The sequence below is a fragment of the Alosa alosa genome, chromosome 14 (assembly GCF_017589495.1).
Source record: "Alosa alosa isolate M-15738 ecotype Scorff River chromosome 14, AALO_Geno_1.1, whole genome shotgun sequence".
Lineage (NCBI taxonomy): Eukaryota > Metazoa > Chordata > Actinopteri > Clupeiformes > Clupeidae > Alosa > Alosa alosa.
Genome location: NC_063202.1, coordinates 31594193 through 31616600, shown reverse-complemented (window position 1 = coordinate 31616600; position 22408 = coordinate 31594193). Strand labels below are relative to the sequence as shown.

Genomic DNA, 22408 nt, shown 5'->3' with positions numbered 1-22408 from the left:
TTGTTGTCTCTGTATGTTCCATGTTTGTCTGTGCAGCAGTACCCCGTCTCTAAACCATTTCTCCCAAGGGAGTAAATTAACTTGACTTGATTTGACTTGGAGGTAGTAGGCCATCCGGGTACTTTTTGCCTACTAGTCGATGACTACTAAGTGTTCAGACATACCATGTTGTTAGTCGCTTTGGTTAAAAATGCGTCAGCCAAATGTAATGTAATGTAAACTATGATTGTGACATACTGTGTCTTACCTGCAATATAGTACGCTAGTATGGGTATTCGGGTGTACCCCTAGTCTACTGAATTTCCTACCTAGTAACCGCCATAGCAACTAACATGATTATCCTGCAACCAGCATAGCAACCACCCTATCTAGCCTAGGAACACACTAACAACCATCTCAATTACACTAGCAATAAACTAGCAACAACAAATATAATGTCAACCTAGCAACAGCCATAGTAACCAACATGCTTACCCTAGCAACCACTTATTTAGCATAGCAACCACCACCATACCATACCCTAGAAATAACCTAGCAACCACACCATAATGTCAACCTAGCAACCACCATAGCAACCAATATGATTACCCTAGCAACCAACATAGCAACCACTTTATTTAGCATAGCAACCACCATATCTACCCTAGCAACAACCTAGCAACCATCTCAATTACCCCAGAAACAACTTAGCAACCATCACCATAATGTCAGCCTAGCAACCACCATAGCAACCAACATGATTTCCCTAGCAACCAGCATATAACATAGTATTGCTGTTCAATGTAGCAACCACTTTATTTAGCATAGCAACCACCATATCTACCCAAGCAACAACCTAACATCCATTTCAATTACCATATCAACAACTTAGCAACCACTACAATATTGTCAACCAAGCATAGTAACCGCTTTATTCAACTTTTTAATTCAACTATTTAATATAGCAACCACCATATCTTCTCTTGCAACAACCTAGCAACAATTGTATTTATCCTAGTAACAATCTAGCAACCAACCATATCTAACCTACCAACAACCTCACAACCACAATTATAATGTTAACCTAGCAATCAGCATAGCAATCATCACAATTACCCTAGCAACCAAAATAGCAACCACTGTATTTAGCATAGCAACCTACTCTAGCAACACACTAGCAACCATCTCAATTACCTTAGCAACAATCTAGCAGCCTTATCTGTTTTAACTATGATATTTTACATACAATTTTTGCAGTTTCATGCACTGGTAATTCCTTAAAATTGTATTTTCTAGTTCAATGCTATAATTTTGTTTTAGAAAGCAAGTCTCTGTTTGGCTCAATTCGGGCGAATGGCAGCTGCAAACTTGAGAGACCAGATCTGTAAGCTACTGTGCATGTGTGACTTACTGGCCATGGGTAGGCCAACACTATATGGTAACCCGGTGCACACAGCAATGTGTTCTATTAATACCCTGTCTGGTACAAATATCAGTGTATGTTATTTGCACCTCTGTGCATTTATTCTGCCTGAATAATTTATTCTATTATGATCACGCAATGTAATAATAAAAAAGCAACATTTTTTGTTGTTACGTAACAGGGCTCAGCTGTGTAATAGACACTCTGAATAAGGTATGCCGTTTGCATCAATGTATAGTTAGAAGTGGATGCTATTCATACCCTGGTGTATATTAGTAATGTATGCTATTTACACCCTGGTGCATGAACTAGCTAATTGTTGCAATCAAAACTTCCATTTGAGAACCGATTTCTTGTTCAAATTGCGCGCCTTCTCTCCAGAGACGTTGGTACACATGCGCACTCATTCTGCCAAAACGCATCATGCAGGAATCGAACCCCACTAACAAACTAACAAACTGACAGTTGTATGTGTTCACTGAACCAAGATTATGAAAACTAGATGTACCGCAGAGCGGTACAAAATATGACCGCCACCCAGTCCAGCACATTTTTTCCACAAAAATAAGTCACGCTTGTCAAATTTTGTTCATTTCCTACTTTGTTCGTGTAGGTGTGTTTGTATGTGTGGGTGCATGTGTGTGAGGGTGTGTGTGTTTGTGTGCGTGTCGTGTGTGTGCATGTGTGGTGTGTGTGTGTTTGCGTGTCTTTGTGTGTGTGTGTTTTATGTGTGTGTGTGTGTGTGTGTGTATGTTGTTCATTTCCTACTTTGTTCGTGTAGGTGTGTTTGTATGTGTGGGTGCATGTGTGTGAGGGTGTGTGTGTTTGTGTGCGTGTCGTGTGTGTGCATGTGTAGTGTGTGTGTGTTTACGTGTCTTTGTGTGTGTGTGTTTTTCTGTGTGTGTGTGTGTGTGTGTGTGCATGTGTGTGTGTCTTTATGTATGTGTACATAAATAAAGCAAATCAGGAAACCACCTACTCTTTGCAATAAGTGCCATGGGATCTTTAACAACCATGGCAAGTCAGGACCTCAATTTAACATTCATGGAAAGGAAAACATCTCCTGAAGTACAGTGTCCCTGTCACTGCAATAGGACATTGGGATTGATATTTGTTTGGTGGCTTTTGGCCACAGGGAAGAGTGCCACCTACTGGCCAGCCACCAACACCACTTCCAGCATTTTTACTTTTTTGTGTTTAACTAGGTGGCGCTATACATGAAATGAGTGGTTATGGAATGGGTTGACATGGCCCCTTGAGATCAACATACAAAAAAAAAATGGTCCTCCTAAACCTTACGGTTCTCGAGATATTCACAGAAAACTGTGTCTGCCCTACCCTCCTTTCCGGGGGTGCAGTCCAGCGGGGGAGCTACAGATCAAAACGAAAAACGATGGTTCCATGCTATCCATATGGGGTTACATGCCCACCAAGTTTCGTCTACCCCGGTCTTTCAGTGTCCTGGGAATCCTTGGTGGAAATTTGGACATGCGAAAAAAAAAAAAAAAAAAAAATCTGACTAAACCTATATGACCGCCGCTTCGCTGCGCGGCGGTCATAATAATAACTATGTGCATTTGTTGTAGAGACCTCAACTATTGTCTCAACAGTAATAAAGTACTGTATTTGCAGACAACATTAATGATTGGTATCATGTGGATACAAAAATGAGTTTAGAAGACCCTCAATATCACCAGTTTTGCATTTTGTTCCATATCTAGGACCTTATACAAAACTAATGGGCATGCAGCACAAACCTTTAAAGGAGAACTTGGCAACTGGTGAGAAAATGGTGACTTTCCCCGCTGGGCCTAGCGTCCCCAGGCGGAAAACCTGAATAAAACTACTCGTTTTAAATCATGTTTCTTACCTTGTAACATCCACATGATTCTGCCAAACTTATGCTAACCGTTTGCTAGCTTGTAAACAAATCCATGTGCTTTATCGTTCCCTTTTCCCACAGTTTGAAATAGCATAATGCACAATTTCTCCAGCAGAGGGGGAAATCCTGCCAAGTTTCCCTTTAACTTAACTTCAAACTTTTTCCAATCATGCTGAGAACATGTTTCCACCCTACACAGTTTGAGCAGGATGAGAATAATACTGTTCAAGATATTAATGCCCAAACAAGATTCAATTCAACAAAAATATTTTACAGGTCTTAGTTGTGGGACCTAAATATTAGGTAAACAAACTTTTGAGCAAAATCTGAGACGGTGCAGTAGCCACTTTTCTGGATTTTGTCTGATTTGACACGGAATGACCCTTATCCAAGCATTATAGCCAAACTGAGTTTACCCACACTGTTGTCACTAGAACAACCGCCATACTAGAACTGCGGCACTAGGCCAGTATTTAGTAATAGCCTATGCTGTACTACACTGTGATGTGCCTTAAGTTTGTGTGAAACCACCTCCAATTTGCTTTCTTTTTTTTGGCGAGCTTTATTCTTTTCTTTCATTTGTCAGCCGGGACTGTGAGAATTTAGAGAGGGCAGGGATAATTATTCACATTGATTCCAGAGGATGGGCTGTTGTCCTAGATAGTGTTATATAGGGGAGTAGAACCCAGCTGGCTGCCTTCTCTGGGTGATTTCAGTCATGGTTGGCCTCTTTACCCTCGCCCTTAATACTGTGCCCTCCTGGGGGTTGATAGCCTACTCACTTATACTTGGTTGTTAATAAGCTCAGTCTTGTGGAGGTCACATCCAGTTCCACCAAAATGCTGGAAAGGTTGTGAAGGTCTTGGAAGAGTTCTTTGCTTTTACATAGACTTATCTTGTTTGATACCTTAGTAAGGAAAAATCTTTTTAGTCTATCAATATCTACTAACCCATCTTATAACAATTTGCACATATAGGGAATTACTTTTTTAACTACTTACATATTTCAGCTGATTCCTTGCTTTAGTGTTCAATACTTTTTTCCTATGCTATTCCACTGTATTACACATAACGGACTTTAATGTTGTGAATACTTTATATTTGTGGATTCCCTGAGGTAATACTAATTTCATGTGAATAGCCTCATTGGAAATATACTTGAAAAAATGTTGACACGTTCAATACTCCCCCCTCTCCCTCTTTATGGTTTGTATGTTTATGTGTTTTGTTAATTTGAAAAGTCATTCTTTTCATTGTTGATTCTTATTATTATTTATATTGTTGTTGTTATTATCACTATTATTGTTATGCCTAGGCTTTTCAACTGCTAACATTTTTAACTAATAATGTAGTGTGTATATACTGTAAGTCCCTTTGGACAAAAATGTCTGCCAAATACCATAAACATATCAATACTATGATACCAATATCAATGACACTTTTTGTTAACTTGTTAGGGAGGTTTCCATTTCCCAGGCTCCAAGAAATGTGTCAGTCAGAAAGATTTTTCAATTGACTTCTTTTTGGTACTCTAAAAACAGAAATGGGGTGCTAAACAAGTGTAAGTATATATACTTTTGATCCCGTGAGGGATCTGCATTTAACCCAATCGGTGAATTAGTGAAACACAAACAGCACACAGTGAACACACAGTGAGGTGAAGCACACACTAATCCCGGCGCAGTGAGCTGCCTGCTACAATGGCGGGCGGGGGGAGCAGTGAGGGGTTAGGTGCCTTGCTCAAGGGCACTTCAGCCGCGGCCCACTGGTCGGGGCTCGAACCGGCAACCCTCCGGTTACAAGTCCAGAGTGCTAACCAGTGGGCCACGGCTGCCCAAGTAAACTGACATTGATCTCTGTAACACTGTAGTCTATGTCTATGTTAGTTCAGCTGTGACAATGCGTGACTCTCAGTGATGTAATACATGAACATTGTTCCTCACATGGTATTGAAGCTAAGGGGAACTAAGCAACCATAAACAGCAATGTATAACCAGATTATTCAGATAAGTATATTGTGTTATATATATCAAATGTTATCATCAAAAGTATTACTGGTAATAATGTGTGTGAGAAGCCTGATCAATTCCTACTGTGGCCTTAGTTAGAACATTTGCACATGCATGTGTAATGTTGAAATCTGTCAAAACTAAACTTAATTTCAAAATGTTTTTAAAGGAATTATGCAGACATGCATGCAGGTCACTTTGATGGATACTGTTTAAAAACATATGTAATGGAGCATTTGTGCCAGAGATTGAATTAAGTGGGGATTAGTCATCCTCAAAGATGTCCAAAAACATACACAGTAAAGCTTCCTCACATCTGACTAGTAGTGGCTGATATTTTTGTTATTACTTATGTGACCCATTTGAAATCTATGATCAAAATTATATGTTTGTATGAGAGTGTGTGGCATTTCCTCATTATATGTTTAGAAATATAATAAACTCAGGAACAAGAATGCTAGTCATTAGTCAAGAACAATAATAAACCCAATTGGGTTCTAGCCACTTTAAATCTGTTCTGTTGAAAGAAAATGATATATCACCAACATGTTGTGAAATAAAGCAAGGTTTACTGATGACCCCTGTCAGCCAAAACATGAATTGTGTGCATTTACACAGCTGGCTCTCCTGGAGACAGGCCAGTCTGTGTACACTACTGCAACTCAGTCTAGGCATGGCAGAGTAGATACTCAGATATTCAGTAGGCTAGATAACAATCACGTGCAAGGTAGAATGCCAGAAAGCAAAAACACATGTGCCAGAATTATTGGCACCCCTGTATTACATACTTTGTAAAGCGATCGATGGTGTTTTAAGCCCCCAAAGTCGTCTTTAAGGCAGCGCTGCCACCGTTGACTTAAAGGCACCTAACCCTAACCCTAGCGCCTTCCAGGCAGCGCTGCCTTGAAAATGTTGGGGGCTTAAAACACCAAGAAACTTGTAAAGCCTCCCTTTACCAATAACACAGATCTTAGTTTTCTCCTGACATTCCATAGAGTTGGAGAATGATGATTTAAAGATTATACCTCTTTTTATTCAGATTTACCAGGGTGTAAAGACATGAAGGGCACTGTATAAGTAAGGTGGAGGCTCTATGATGTTATGGTTTTTTTTATTCCTCGATACGTCATTAGGGTGCATGGTATCATGAACTGCATGAAGTACCTGATCATTTTAAAAATCATTCTGCCAAGACACTAAAAGGTGGGTAATGATTGGATCATCCAACAGGTCTATCCAAAACACATGTCCAGATCACAAAAAAACCACAAAACACAAACATATTTTACTGAATACAAAATCAACACTGCAAAAAATGAATTCTAACCAAGTGTTATTGATCTTATATTAAGATTAAAAAATCAATTTGGTATTGTTTTTAGTAAGGAAAGACTTACCTAGCGCCCTCTCAAAAGATCATTTTGACTTAATTTAATTTTTTTAATTGTTTTTAGGACAAATTTGCTTGTTTTCAAGATGAGATGTCTTAAAATAAGTCAATTTTTTTTTTAAATTAAGTCAAATGATTTCACAAGAAAGCGCTAGTTAAGTCTCTTTATACTGAAAACAATACCAACTAGTTTTTTTTTTCTTGATATAAGATTAATAACACTTGGGTAGATTTTGTTAGATAAGCAGTTTTTGCAGTGAAGCTTCCATCGAAAACCAGTGGGATGAGCCAAAGAGGAGAATGCACAAGAGAGGACCTATGAAAATTGGAAGGTGGTGAGATTCTGTAACCAGGAATGGTCTCAAATCCATTGCTTTGTACTCTGTCAAATGTCACTGGATTACTCTCAAATGTCACAGATGATTAAAAGCTGTTTTATTGGCAAAAGGAGGCCTTTAAAGTGTTACAGTGCATACAGAAAGTATTCACAGCGCTTCACTTTTTCCACATTTTGTTATGTTTCAGACTCATCTTGAAATTGATTCAATTATTTATTTTTTCTCATCAATCTACACACAATATTCAAGCACCCCACAAAAAGCAAGTGTTTGGAGTGTTTTGTAAATGTATAAAAAAATAAAAGACTAAAATATTTAATTTAAATAAGTATTCACATCTTTTCTTATGACACTTGCCATTGAGCTCTGGTGCATCCTACTTCTATCAATTGAGATGCTTCTACAACTTGATTGAAGTCCACCTGTGCCTAAATAAATTCACTGAACATTATTAAGAGAGGCACACATCTCTTTATATAAGGTCTTACAGTTAATGGTGTATGTCATTACCAAGCCACAAGGTCGAGAGAGTTGTCCGTAGACCTGCGAGACAGGGTTGTGTGAAGACGCAGATCTGGGGAGGGGTAGAACAATTCTGCAGCATTGGAAGTGCCCAAGAGCATGGTAACCTCCATCATTCTCAAATGGAAAAGTTTGGAACAACCAGCAGTCTTCCTAGATCAGGCCACTCAGCCTAATTGAGTAATCCGGGATGAAGGGTCTTGGTCAGACAGGTAACCAAGGACCCAATGGTCTATGAATGAGATGTAGAGTTCCTTTGAGAAGATCACAGAAGCATAAAGGCCAAACCTCAGTGTAGCTTATGCCTGGTTTCTCCCATTGGGAATTGTGGCCAAGTAGTTCAGTCTTTGTTTTGTCCTCCTTTACAGGGGTGTAGAAATACACAGACCAATTAACAGAAAGACAGAACTGGACAAGACCAACAAGACAATAATTAGGAACAGGTGAGGGCAGAAACGGAGGGAAACTTAAGCACAATACCTGTGTCTTCATTGTCTACACATCTACTCTAATACTCTAATTACACATAATTACATCCTATTTGCCAATACTGAAAATCTATCAGTTCATTTGTGACTCAGTCCTTGGACAGAGCACAGCGCTCACATATCGTTTAGTGTATATATACTGACTTACTGACAGCTGTCACCATATTTGAGTAGGCAGAGCAAAAACTATGGAAGCCCCTTTCCGCCATGTTAAAGAAAAAAAAAGATCACAACTCATTAATGAGATAATCTCATTATTTTGAGATATTATTTTGATATTGCTCCACCAGGATAGTATGGGATATAGATCAATGGTTGCATCGATGGGTTCTATGATCTGGCTGTACACCCACTCAACTAACAGTGACCCACGTGGGGTATTTCATTGATGCAGTAAAAGAGAATCGCCCATTGAAAGTGGGATTGGATCACGGGACAGAACGTTTTCTGCATGGCGGTGAAAGCGGCATTTCCACAGACTGTGTCACTCTAGGTCCAAGCATGGAGAACCAACGTATTGAACACTGGTGGAGTACATCACGGAGTGAGTGCGCATGAGTGCGCTCAGTTCTGGATGCACCATTTCAACCAGTTAAGGGCAGACGGTCTATGATGACAGCTTCATCAACAAGTCATTAATCCAATTTTGCTTCCAGAAGGTGATACAGGTAAGGGGTCTAAAGTTGTCAGCAAAGGGTCAGCAAGCTGATCACACCAGGATTGACGTTTCTCTGGAGGACTGTTCTTTTAAAGACTATCCTTGTGATGAGGATTTTTACCACATTTGTACTGAACTGATGACAGAGCACAACCTCCTGAGGTCCATTGACATCTATCAAATCACTGACCTTTACCTTTACTTCGGGAGTTAGTTCGAGATGGGCTAAGGGATGTGTTCTTACAATCAATCATCATGGTGCTTATAGAGGCTGTGATACTGTTTACCTAAATATAAATTGTTACACATTATGCATAACTAGATAAAAACCCTTTGGAGCCCAATTATAAACTTCATTTAGAATATTGTGGTGCTGGTGGGTAGTGAGGTGTTATGCCAGCTAAATGCTGTCCCTTAAAATAATAAGTGTTCATTACTAATCTCCAGCGCTATATCTTGGCAATCTAAAGCGCATGGTCACTGGGCTTGTCCAGTCCACATTGGGGGTGGTTTTGTTACCAAACATTATCAAACATCGGGTGCCTGGCGCAAAAAGACGGTTCTTATGTTTCTTAATCAGTCATGGGTGTGTTTTGGGTCTAACATCCTTTAAACCAATGAGAATTTCATCTTCGGTGCGCTGGGTCAAAATAGGGCCCCCTGTGTGCTGAATATTTAGTGTTGAGCAAATGTACTGTTGGCTATTTCATTTCGATACAACTGAAATTAAAACCCATGTTTAATCTATTTTCTCACAGATTTTTGGATGACTTTATTGTATACAACTGTGTCTATTCACTTATTTATTTTAGAATAAAACTGCATTGCATCCATTGCAAAAACATTCCCAGAATCTTATAGCAGTACCTCAGAGCACAGAACATTTTAAGATCATGTAAATTGATGACCGAGTACATTGTATGTAACAAACAATGAATTCATTAATCTCAGCAGTGATACATTATTTCGACCCACATTCATCACAGCATAAAACATTTTATGAAGGAAATACCATCAGAACCTGAGATACACAGGCAACATAACACTCACTCCAGAACTCAGAAAGGCTATCTCTCATAATTCCTAGCCTGGATGTTTGTATCTGTGATTTTGTTGTTATGGAAATGTGCAGTGTCGAAACACATGTCACATTTGTCTTATCTGTCTCTGCTAGTATGGCTTGTGGTGACACTGGCAATGTGTCATCCAAATTTTGTTCTGTATGACCAGAGATGATTTCTGTAGAAAATAATACAATGTTGCTGTCTACTGAAGTAGTCTCAACCTCCAATTCCTCATAGTCCAAAACATCCATTTGTTCAACAACTACATATTGTGGTTGTCTTGCAGGTTGTGATTGTACTGCACATTTCTGATAGAGAGGAGTCTCAAGCTGCTTTCAGACATAGGTGTAAGTCCGCATGTTCTGCGTATGTCGTGGTTGGGACGTATATCTGAACAACATAACTGGCCATTTGGAACTTCAAACTTAGCTGGCCGGCTGTTACACTACTCCCCTCCTAGTATTTCCGATGGATATTATGTAAATGAGCTGATGTCTGAACGAGATTCTGTTCATATGCGTGTTCAACCACATTCAACCTGTTCAACCACGTGGAGATTCTGTTTTCTTTCTTGTGTTCAGGTAGAACCTCAGAAGATAGAGTTTAGTGTCAGAGTACAATTGGCCAACTGTTACTCCCTCATTTACGGTGATTTGTTGGTAGCCTAGTCTTTGCGGTTCTACCAGAGGGAAAGAATCGCTGAATGGCTTTTTGGATTAAATCTAGTGATGGCCCGATACTGGCATCGAGCCGATACTGGGCCCATATGGTACTCTTACTCATAAAAATTCCCCGATACCACCCACCGATACTTACAGTTTCCCCTAAATCACTGTAGCCGCTACGCTTTCATGAAGCCTACTCGCCACACTTATTTCAGTCTTGCACTTGAAAAACATACAACTAGCTAGATTCATGTATCTGCGTTGAATCTATGCAGCTAATACCCTCGCGTGTATGGTTTTCTGTTTAAACTATAGCTCAATACCCTGGAAAATCCAGAGTTCTCGCAAGAGCACAATTTGAATTGCCTCTGCGAGACACTCTGGCAATGAGTAATGATGCATGTTACTTTTGCCACTTGTATCAAGGGGTGCCAATCACATCGGTGTATCATTGGTGTATCTGATATAGGCGGGCCAAAGGCAAGCTAAACAGATGACAGATGTAGTGTATCTGTCGTATCCAATTGCGTCGAAGTCCGGAATCAGTCAGTAAACATTGGTCGTATAGTCTTATCGAATTACGTGCAGTGAGATTTTCAAATGCACGCTTGGTGCCGCCCCTCGAGTTGGACATTATTCGTGGCCAGACCCTTAATCTTAGATTACCAAGGTCTGGAATCTCCAGGCTAATATCTCACCTAAACTATGCGTGAGTGTAGCCTAGTTGTTGATTGGATGAGAGAACGAGAGCAAACACGAACTGGTGATGGGAGTGTGGAGTGTGGAAAAAAAACTGAGGACTGCAGGATGGATCATTGCTGAGAAGTTAAGTGGGGGCAGTGACACAACTTCTTGTCACGCTCCTCTTTGGGGCGTTTCCCACCATCGATTACAGTATTTTATCCCTCTGCACAGCATAAACACTCCATTTCAGTTGGCATGGGTTGGCACACTCCACACTCACACCACCAGTTAAATGTTTGCTCTCGTTCTCTCATCCGGCTTCGCCTTGACTAGTCGCCAGCGTCCTCTCTTCCCAGATCCAAAGCTTTCGCAACTCCTCTTCAGTGAACTCAGGTTTGAAAAGGTAGGGTCTTGGATCTTGGTAGTCGAAATCATCATCTTAGTCTATCGTGTAATCTTCCATATTCATCACCATTAGAACTCTTAGAGAAAGCCCACCTGTCAGTGTCAGCCTAGTAGCGAAGAACTTGGTAGTCACGCTGGTGTATTGCGGAAGTTGAGGGTTTACAGATGCTGCGTGATGTCTTTAAAGCTGGCAGCGGTGCTTTGCCGAAAATAGTTCCAAATCTAAATGGGTCTAGTAAATCCCTTCGTGTTAATTTGCATTGATATTTGTACTCGATGTGAATGTACAGGTTACGAGAAATAATTATAAAAAATCTTGAGTTATTTGGCTCACTCATCCAACTCTAGGGACTGCGGGGAGTGACTCAATTTCACCTAGGGGTGGCGTATTCCTTTAACATAGGCCCGAACGTTGGGAAGGCCCATTTATGTGAATGGAACTTTCTGCAGCACTCTGAAAAGTGCCTTTATTTCAGTCCAGATCGTCACATTAGTCGGATCATTTCTACTGTAGCCTAAGTCAACAGGCAGATGCAAGACATAGTGCGAAAAATCACTGATCACCACAATTTATTCAATGGCCAATAGTTTAGACAATGCATAAGTCTCGTTCACTAACTCTGCTTTGGCAACAATCAATAAATGGCAGAAGCATCTTCTCTCTTTTCCTCTCTCGCTAGGTGGCCGCTCACTCTACGTTCTTAAAGAAGCCACACCAGTTTTACAAAAGTCTCTGCAGTAGGGTCACGTGGGATCATATTTTGTTGTCCTATCAAATTTTACTGAGAGACAGTGCAAAATAGTCTAGTTAATCATTTGTTTAGTTAAGATATGGACACAGTGCCAGTGTGGAAGCTTGTTTTAATACAAAGTGAAGATCCGCACACTGTGAGCTCCCATTTAAGTATTTTTTTTTTTTTTAACGCCCTTCCTCAGAGGGCCGTAAGGGTTTGAAACGTTACCAAAATAAAAAATACTTAAATGGAAGCTCTACAGTGTGCAGATCTTCACTTTGTCTTGTAACCGTATCTTCGATCCTGCACCTGGATGAATTTTGGATGTGCGTGATAAAACTGTGCTTTTTCAACTGGAAGCTTGTTTCAGACATGATTGTTTGTTTATTTTTTGTTTAAAATAGCCTGCTATTATATATTTTATGTGATACTCATTATTATTTACATTTATTTTAGGTTTATTGTAACAATCAGAGAAGAGAAGAAATTCATTGCAATTTTATGGTAGTTATTTTGTGGTAGAAATATTGGTATTGGTACTCGGTATCGGCAAATACAGTACACAAATGTCAGAGCAATCAGAGCAGAGAAGAAAATTCATTGCAATTTTATGCTAGTTATTTTGTGGTAGAAATATCGGTATCGGTACTCGGTATCGGCAAGTACACAAATGTAAATACTCATACTCGTATTGGTTTGAAAAAAAAAATGGTATCGGGACATCCTAAATCGTCCTTTTCAGCATCTTTATAGACGATGACTTTCCTTGTGCCCCCTCCTAGCTTTGTTCTAACTTGCTTGAAGCAATTCATCCATCCTAACTCTACTTTTGTCATAATCTTCAAAGCATTCTTAGAAGCAGAATTCTGCCCTGAGCTTTTCTTCTTCGTCTCCTGTTTGTCCTCTGCAGTTTGCTGCGCAAACGGTCAAAAAGCCTGGCTTTTCTCCCACTGCCACCTTCACTCCGCCTTCAAAAGCTGATCACCACAAGTCGATCAGCATATGATGGGAAGTAAGGTCTCAGCTGTTGGTTGGTCATAAGAAGTATGGCACGTCTATCAATCTGAGCACAGAGAGGAAATGTCACAAAGAGAAACATTTAAGGGATTAAATGCATGTTTGAGTCTATGCAAAACATTCGAGACTCGAGACTAAGCATGGACATAACACTTTTTTTTTTGAAAACAGAAAGGGTGGCGACAGCAAAGCTACAGGGGTTATTTCAAATGGGCAAGCTGTAAGAACAAGGTAGGCAACATTGGTGTGCTTGTCAAAATGTTAGGCTAGTAATACAGCTGTTTAAAGCCATACGTGAACGGTAGGCTACGCTAGAACAAAACTAAAGGTAACTTTATTTATAAGGCTGTATAAAGTTGTCCAAATTAATAATAGGTCGTTGTTAGGCGTTGTTGTTAAGATATTGCATGTGGATGTTAGTAGTGTACTATGTATGGTATAGTGTAGCTTTTTAGCTGACCAATGCACAAACATAACCGGGAAACGGACAAATTATCAACGCGTTGAAAGTTTTGTTTGGGGGGGGGGGGTGGGGGTCTGTAGGTGGGTGTGCGTACCTGAAGGATGAGCTCATCTAACCGTGAGGCTACAGAAGCCTAAAATGTGAAATCGCACTTTGCTTTTCCAGACTTGTGTTCTGCATATAGCTTTCAGCCTAATCTACACAATCTCTGCACCTTATTTAGCGACACTCACCTCCAAAATTGAGATAACTTTACCCTGATGGACTTTGGACAGGCTAGCCTACAATTTTATTTCAGTTTTTCAAAGATACACATTTAAATGTGTTAGGCTAATAAGATAGAGAAAAGTGATTTAGCTTGTTATTGTTGATTCAGAAGTTAGATTAGGCTATGCATGGGAGTTAATCCACAAAAGCCTAGCCTATGGTCGGAACAATGGGATGTCGGAGCAGAGGGTTTACTTTTTCGGAGTGTCTATTTACACCCCTGGTACGAATAGCCTTGGCCACAGAGCTGAGCTATTCACACCCTGTGACATATGTAGCACTTGGCTCAATTTACTATACTGTAGGTTATGTCTAGACCAGAATCAGAAGTTTCTAGATAAGACTTCTGGAGGTAGATGGATGCAACAAGCTAAAGTTAGAATAATGATGATATTTAATAAGTAAAAGGAGTGAATTAATAAAATGCTATAAATAACAAATAAAGTACAATGAATAGATTGAAATAAATAGAATGTACAAAGTGCAGTGCAATAAATAACAATATCAGATGTTCTATATACGGTTCTATATTCGGGTGCACCCTTATCTTACCTAAGTTCTAAAATATTCAATGTGATTTTTCAATGTTACAAGAAAATAAAAATATATACAATAAATATTCAGTGTATTATAGTATGTATGTGTATCAATTCAACAAAGTGTTTTATCAATATCAATGGGTTAAACAATCAATGTGTCACAATCAATTAATTCAGTTCATTCAGAAGTTATCAGGAAGGGTCATGTCAGGGAATAGTCAAAAGGTCAGTCTGGGTCAGTCTTACAGTCCTACCACAGTGGTGTGAAGGGAAATGAAAGGTGAAGGGAAGTTCAGATTCGGGATTCTGGGAGGCTCGCCATCAATTCAGATCTTTTATCCACTATAAAAAAAACCTGACCTGTAAATATACAGGCCAGAAACAATCATGTATCCAGGTCTCAGAGTACAAAACATCCAATAAATAGTCACATCAAATAAATTAAATCAATAAATAAATTATATGAAACTGGTCTATGTTAAAAGGTTTATTAAACATTACCGGAGTTCAAGCTATCGTTAGGCTTTTATGGTGCTGCACCAGCAGTAGCTCTAGTAGCAAACCTAGCTTAGCATAAACTTTTAACGGAAAAAAGAACTCACCGAAGCCAGCATTCGATGCAGTACAGGCAGTTCAGAAAGTTGCAGTTATGTTTGAAGTTTTGTCTTCTGGATGTCTACGGTCATAATTATGTCTACATTAGGGGCAGCCGTGCCCACTGGTTAGCACTCTGGACTTGTAACCGGAGGGTTGCCTGTTCGAGCCCCGACCAGTGGGCCGCGGCTGAAGTGCCCTTGAGCAAGGCACCTAACCCCTCACTGCTCCCCGAGCGCCGCTGTTGAAGCAGGCAGCTCACTGCGCCGGGATTAGTGTGTCCTTCACCTCACTGTGTGTTCACTGTGTGCTGTTTGTGTTTCACTAATTCACCGATTGGGTTAAAGGGGTGGTTCAGGATTTTGGACATAGGACCTCATTTCCAAGTAAGCAAGTGTGATATTTATCAGTGGAGACCGTTTTCAACCGCGTTTCATCCAGTCGTTCCTAATTGCAGAGTTAAGGTGCTAGGCTAGCGCCAAGTCAACGGTATGTGCTAGCCTGCCACTAAAACAGTCTTACCTACTCCAAAAAAAAAGGACACTCGAGGCAAATTCCAGACAATGCGATGTAAATGTCTGTGTTGATAGAATAGTGTAAGAAATACAACTACCTCCGCGTCATCGCGTTGCAATAGTTATACTTTGTTCCCTGAAGTTGGTAGTAGTCATTTTGCATCTCAGCGGCGGACTGATATTACCAAGGCTACTACTAGGTATCCCCATTGGAGTGCACTTTACTGTTTACTTTTTTTGGCTATAGTACTACTAACTGGAGCAAGTATAATTCCATGCAGCTGCTAAGACACTAGTCCCTCAAAATGTAATGCGATCGTTGAAATGCAAGGATAGAATAATGTTAGAAATAAAACTATCAATACAGACATTTACATCGATAGTCTGGCATTATAATTTATTTGCCTTGGGTGTACTTTGGAGTGGGTAAGACTGTTTTAGTGGCAGGCTAGCACATACCGTTGACTAGCACCCTCTTGAACTCTGCAATTAGAAGGACTGGATGAAACGTGTTGAAAACGGTCTCCACTCATAAATATCACACTTGCTTACTTGGAAATGAGGTCCTACTGTATGTCCAAAATCCTGAACCACCCCTTTAAATGCAGAGACCAAATTTCCCTCACGGGATCAAAAAAGTATATATACTTATACTTATACATTACTAGTTATGTATTTAGTCTTGTTCTAATCTTGTAGATATTTCAGTTAAATATGTGCCTTCAATCCATTCGATTTAACGTTAGTCCTGTCAGGTTTCCTGTCAGGTGTCGTTTTCCCTCCGGTCAGGTTTATGTTCTCGTTCAGGTTACTATATCATATTAATTTCATTACTACTCATGTTTATCATATTACACCATGTTCTAACTTATTATTGGCTTACCTTTTCTCTTCTTATTGAGTTCTTATTGATAGATTATTCTCGTTGGTTCGTGTTAGTTCGTGTTGGTTCCATAGACGGTAAAAGAAATGGACGAACAGACTCCGTCGTTTTCAATGGGAGGGCATTGAGTCAAATAGAACGATTTTTCAGTTGGTCCCCCCAGTACTGTGCAGACTCACACTTAACTTTGTGACGTTAGCCATAGAACTGAATCTTGTAACTCATATGATAGATACACAGAAATTCTTCTCACACTTCCTTCGCCTTCAAAGTCATCAAAGTTAAACATTTATTTATGTATTATTATTAATATCATCCTCACCAAGTCGTGTTAATGTTGAAGCTACCATACACAATCATTTTCAAAAACAGTCATGCTAAAACAAAACAAAAAAGTTATAGCCTTGAAGCTAATCTTCTTTCCACTTTTCCGACCTACGGTCAATCCATCGAAAACCTCGGTTTACTTTTTTATTATTATTAGGTTGCCTCTGCTTAATGCTTTACCTTCACAGTCGTGTATGCTAGGTTTTGCTTGTGAGTTACCGTCATAGACAGTAAGGTGGACTGAGCTTCTTATCCAAACAATACGGTTATCTCCCTACGGGCCGAAAAGAGAGATTACGTCAAAAGCTAGCTTCCCTCCAACCGAACAAGCTAACCATTCTTCTTACGGGTAAACCAACGTTCTGGACTGAGGTAGTGGAGTCTGTTTTGCCTTTGTAGTGTTTATGTGGATTACACAGAAGCTACAATATCGGCACAGGATATATGTTATATGAAGTTATGGTATTTAAAAAAAAATCCTAAATGAATGGGCTTCTATGGAGTTAGCAGAGAGGTGGTCCCTCCAGCCTACGTCGATTCTTCTACTTCCGGGAATTTGCCTGCCCCCTTGGTTGGTTCGTGTCTTTCGTTTGATTTCATTCAAAAGTTTTTCTGTGGTTGCTGTGGAGACACAGGGGTCGCGCTCTCATTGGCCAGCTGGCTTTTAGAAGTTAACCCTTAATGCACCGGGCTACACATAACAACAAAAAGACATTGCTCACATGAACAAAAAACATGGCGGACATTAGTTTTTTTATCAGCAGAAAGTGAAGAATTCTGAAAGGTTTCGGCACTAATATCTGTTCAGATTAAGTTTTAGATTGAAAAATTGTGTTTTGTTTTTATAATCTTGGTTCAGTGAACACATACAACCGTCAGTTTGTTAGTTAACATACATTTCGTGAATATGACGCTCAGGCCTATAAACTATAAGTTTACCTGCAAACACCCTCTAGTTGTGGAAGTAGGTAGTACAGTGGTCACAGACACGGTTTAGCATGTGGGAGACAGGGGTTTGATTCCCGCATGATGCATTTTGGCAGAGTGAGTGCGCATGTGTACCAACGTCTCTGGAGAGAAGGCGTGCAATTTGAACAAGAAATCGGTTCTCAAACGGAAGTTTTGATTGCAACAATTAGCTAGTTCATGCACCAGGGTGTAAATAGCATACATTACTATAAACACCAGGGTACGAATAGCATCCACTTCTAACTATACATTGATGCAAACAGCATACCTTATTCAGAGTGTCTATTACACAGCTGAGCTATTCACACCCTGTTACATAACAACAAAAAAAATGTTACTTTTTTATTATTACATTGCGTGATCAATATGCCAGAATAAATGCATAGGGGTGCAAATAGCATAGACTAATATTTGTACCAGACAGAGTATTAATAGAACACATTGCTGTGTGCACCGGGGTACGTATAGCATACATTGATATTTGTACCAGACAGGGTACTAACAGAACACATTGCTGTGTGCACCGGGTACAAATAGAATTCACTTCTAATTGCACCAGGGTACGAATAGCATACACTGCTAATTGTACCAGGGGTGCAAATAGCCTTTTTTCGAAACTAAGGGACGTCGGACTAGTGGGCTGTTGGACCAGAGGGAATTTTTCGGATTATTGAGAGGTTGGAACAATGGACCAGAGGGAATTTTTCAGATTATTGAGAGGTTGGAACAATGGAGCATCGGAGAAATGGGCAGTCCCCATATGTCTGATGTAACAGCAGTTGCCATGGCAACTCCAGCTTGGCCCCCTCATTGCTGCTTGCAGCTATATTTGTGTGATTGATTTTGTGCTGTTAAATCATATCCTTCGTTAAGCCACATTACACCTTAAATCTTAAGGATGTTATTCGATTACTGTTAATGTGCCGAATTTTATATGCTTTTAACTTTACATTTCCATTGATCTACTGTAGTTAGTAGACTGCCTTTGCTGCATGGTCCTTCAAAGCAGCGAATCCTTCAACAAAAGGTTCAACTACTTCAAACTACTTCAGACAGTGTCATGTTACAAGGATTTACATAGACTCAGCTTTTTTAGTCCACTGGCAAGTCTGTAGCCTTGCCAAGTATATAAAACATCACAATTATAGCTTTATAGCCCAGAAAATACAGCTTATATTATAACAGCAAAGTGCAGAAATATTCTAGATGGATCAGTCTATGTCACAAAAAGAGTTTCATGCAGCGACTGAATTTTCATGAATGGAGTTGTTTACTCTAAATTACTGTTTAACTCAGGTGTTCCACCCCAGTGATTCACAAAAAAAGCAAGGCAGAATGAAAAGGCCTTCTCGAATATTAGAAATCCACAATGAAAATCAGTTTGCATAACCGATCATTATAAGGGCTAGCTCTCTGGCAGCTAACATGTGTTCAGTTTAAACTAGCCCACACCTTTTTTGGTGACAATGTTGCCAAATAATGTTGCCAAATTAAAGGTACAATGAATGTAGGGATATTCTAGCCCTAGCATCAAAAATTGAGTTAAATGTATTGAGATACATATGAGTAAGTTCCGATGTTCCACGGGTAGCCCAGAGATGAGTTTTGAAAATCTGGAACTTTGAGTTTGAGTGTGGACAGCCCTTTCTTATCTCTTTAACTGTTGTTGGCTACTCAGTGGGGTGTGTTGTGATGTGTTTCTCAGAACTGGCAAAGAGGTAAATGCTTATTGATTGGACTGATAAGCTTTGCAGATAAAAGGCAAAGGACGAGCTCACTCGAATGAAAGCCAGTTGCATTGTGGAGGCAGTTAACTTAAGTTAATTACATTTCTAGGGATTCCTCAGTAATGCAAATGATGATGTCCTTAACACTGTGCTGTATTAATATTATTCAGGCATTGACTGTAATGTCAATCCCCTTGCCTGACTCCGGACCGCATTTGGGAAATGACTGGACACAGCCTATCAGGCTAAAGCATCTATATGCTGCCAGAGATGGACTTCATCTTCAAATTAGAAGGGATGGAAGAGTGGATGGATCCCCTCAACAAAGTGCTCTCAGTAAGTTATTAGTTATACATAACACAGACTTTGCTTCAGATGGGCTTCAGACTGGGTGTTTTAGCTTGCAGTAGCTTGCTTAAGAGTCAACCTTACAACCTTAAGTGTCAGCTTCTGTGGTAATTGCACAGTAAGTACATTATAGGCAGCACGAACCAGATAGGTTAGCATAAGTCATAGCATGTTATTGTGCATTCATGTTATTGATGCAAAGACTAGTCAGTCTATCTTACCTTGTGTTCATTCTATTTTATCATCTATGGCTCAGGCTTGATGGAAATACGTCCAGTTGATAACGGCTGCGTGGCCATCAAAGGAATAGCAAGTTCTAAGTTCTTGTGCTTGGAGAGAGAAGGAAAATTGTACGGATCTGTAAGTATTTCATGTAAACAGCCATTCAAATCAGTGAGTGCAATGTTTTAGCCTGTATCAAGACAACTTGTGCTAGTTTGTCCCTTTTTAGTTTATGAGTCTGTTCATTCTGTTACAACCACAAAGTTCTGCTTTCAATTAATGCACAATTACAAGTATTATGCTTTGGAAGTCTATAGACTAATATAGCTTGCTGGTCACAAAGGGACATTATTACAGGCGACTTGGTTACCTGGAGAGTTTTTTACAATAATTGATTTAGAAATATTAAAACAATAATATGACAGCTATGCATGCTTCTAATACAACCTTTGTCCCATTGTGGCATGTTTGCACTGTTAAAACCTCATTGAAAAGAAACAGCATACAGCATAAACAACCTTGGCCTCTGTATACCTAACGCAAACAGCTCTTGAAGAACTTAAAGCAGGGCGGTCATTTAGTGACGACAGAGGGCTGTCACACGTATTTCATGTGCAGTCTTTCATCATCGCTCTCTCTTATCTTTCTCTTTCTAGTACAGTTATGTGAGAGATGACTGCACTTTTGTTGAGCAGATTCTTCCAGATGGATACAACATCTACATTTCCAGCAAGCATGGCACCCTGTTAAGCCTGGGTGTGAGGACCAGCAGCCAGGTCCATGGTCATGAAAAGGGTCTCAACACTCATGCTCAGTTCTTGCCCATGAGCAATAATTTGAAACATACACAAATCTACCACCGTGACTCAGTCCCTCTCTCTGAGCACCATCAGGACACCCCATTACACCTGCAAATAGACAGCATGGACCCTTTTGGAAAGGTTTCTCAGATCTACATACAAAGCCCCAGTTTCAACAAAAGATGACCACTCCTTCAAAGAATGTTCGAGCATTCCAAATAAGGACAATGGAAGCCAATAAGTGCTCTGATTCAGATAAAAACAGGTCTGGACCAAAGTAGCGCTCTAGAATCTTTGGTCTGGACTGAGAACATTCCAGTTGGGCATTTGAATATTGCAGACTGGGACACAACTCCAAGTGAATGACTCCAGTGTGTTGATATTAGCTTGGATTTTAAGACAGAGATCTTTTCACAGGGTTTTTACTGTATTTTGTTGTTATTTTTCTCCTAATAAGCTTCATAGAGTAAATTCCCATTATTTCCGCATGTAATGAGCAGTTAGTCAACTGTTTGTTGTCTGATTATTTGTTCTTATACATTTTGTAAGCCTGAAAATTTGTGAGCATTCTTGGTCTGAGACCATCCATTGATTGAGATGTAGGCCTTGTGCATGTTTGATGGATGTTATGTTAAGATGTATTATTTTCAAAAATACATGGTCACATGGTTCATATTTGTGAAACACTTCAACATTTTACATATTTAAAGGTTCAGTCTGCAATTCCAATCTAATAGGCCTATGTTTTTTGTCAGATTGTTCCTAATATCCTCTATAGTACGTTCTGTGAATGTCTGCTAACTAAGAAAACTAATAAAATGGGATACAAACAAAGTGGCTCAGAGTGAATCAAACTATTTCAGCCAAACAATGCATTGCTTCTGGAAAACACAAAGGCAGGAGTGTAATATGAGTTGTTGAGCTCGTGAGCTCAATTATATCAACAGCCTTTCACCAGAATTGTAGACTATGTCTTTAAACATAGTCAGTGATGCCAAATTATTAAATTTCAAAAAGCGTATTCAAGCGTGTTCAGAAATGAAATCTCAAAAAGCGTATTCACAGTATGCCGCCTGTATCGTGTCCAAATACGCTTGACCTCCAAAGTCTAGTTTGTTTGATTAGTATGATCATAACATACCTGGGCACGGTACTCTGATCCGTGCCTGGCCCACTTGAAGAGGTGGACTCGGGCATGGTTCAGTTGGACTTGGGCATGGGGTGCATTGTGTGGATGGAAATCAATGTGAATTGGCAATAGTATTGGGAATAGGAGACTACAAGGAGGCATTTACATTAACCAGCAAATTGAATAGTCTAGAAAGGATTTGTAGAAGACGAGGGTGAAAAAGAAAAGAACAAGTCATTATTTCCAGAATGAGAATTGACCATACCTCAATAGTTGAAACAGCTACAGCATATTTTTATATCATGCAGGAAATTTATCAGAGGAAGAGAAGAGATGTATGCCAAACTCAGAAAGTTCTGTTTGGAAG

At 39.7% G+C, this 22408-nt stretch overlaps 1 protein-coding gene across 1 annotated transcript; it reads left to right on the top strand.

The window, feature by feature from the left end:
• Positions 1–19621: 19621 nt before the first annotated feature.
• fgf19 (fibroblast growth factor 19) lies at positions 19622–21713 on the top strand. Its single transcript, XM_048262668.1, has 3 exons — positions 19622–19878; positions 20147–20250; positions 20769–21713. The coding sequence occupies exons 1-3, from the start codon at positions 19665–19667 to the stop codon at positions 21096–21098; spliced, it is 648 nt and encodes a 215-aa protein (XP_048118625.1). The 5' UTR covers positions 19622–19664; the 3' UTR covers positions 21099–21713.
• The last annotated feature ends 695 nt before the right edge of the window (positions 21714–22408 follow it).

What these genes read in the sequence shown, in the direction of transcription:
- fgf19 (XM_048262668.1), top strand. Translation starts at nt 19,665, where the DNA reads ATGCAAATGATGATGTCCTTAACACTGTGCTGTATTAATATTATTCAG. An exon ending in CCCTCAACAAAGTGCTCTCA is followed by an intron (nt 19,879 to 20,146) that starts GTAAGTTATTAG and finishes TCTATGGCTCAG; the next exon opens with GCTTGATGGAAATACGTCCA. An exon ending in AAGGAAAATTGTACGGATCT is followed by an intron (nt 20,251 to 20,768) that starts GTAAGTATTTCA and finishes TTCTCTTTCTAG; the next exon opens with TACAGTTATGTGAGAGATGA.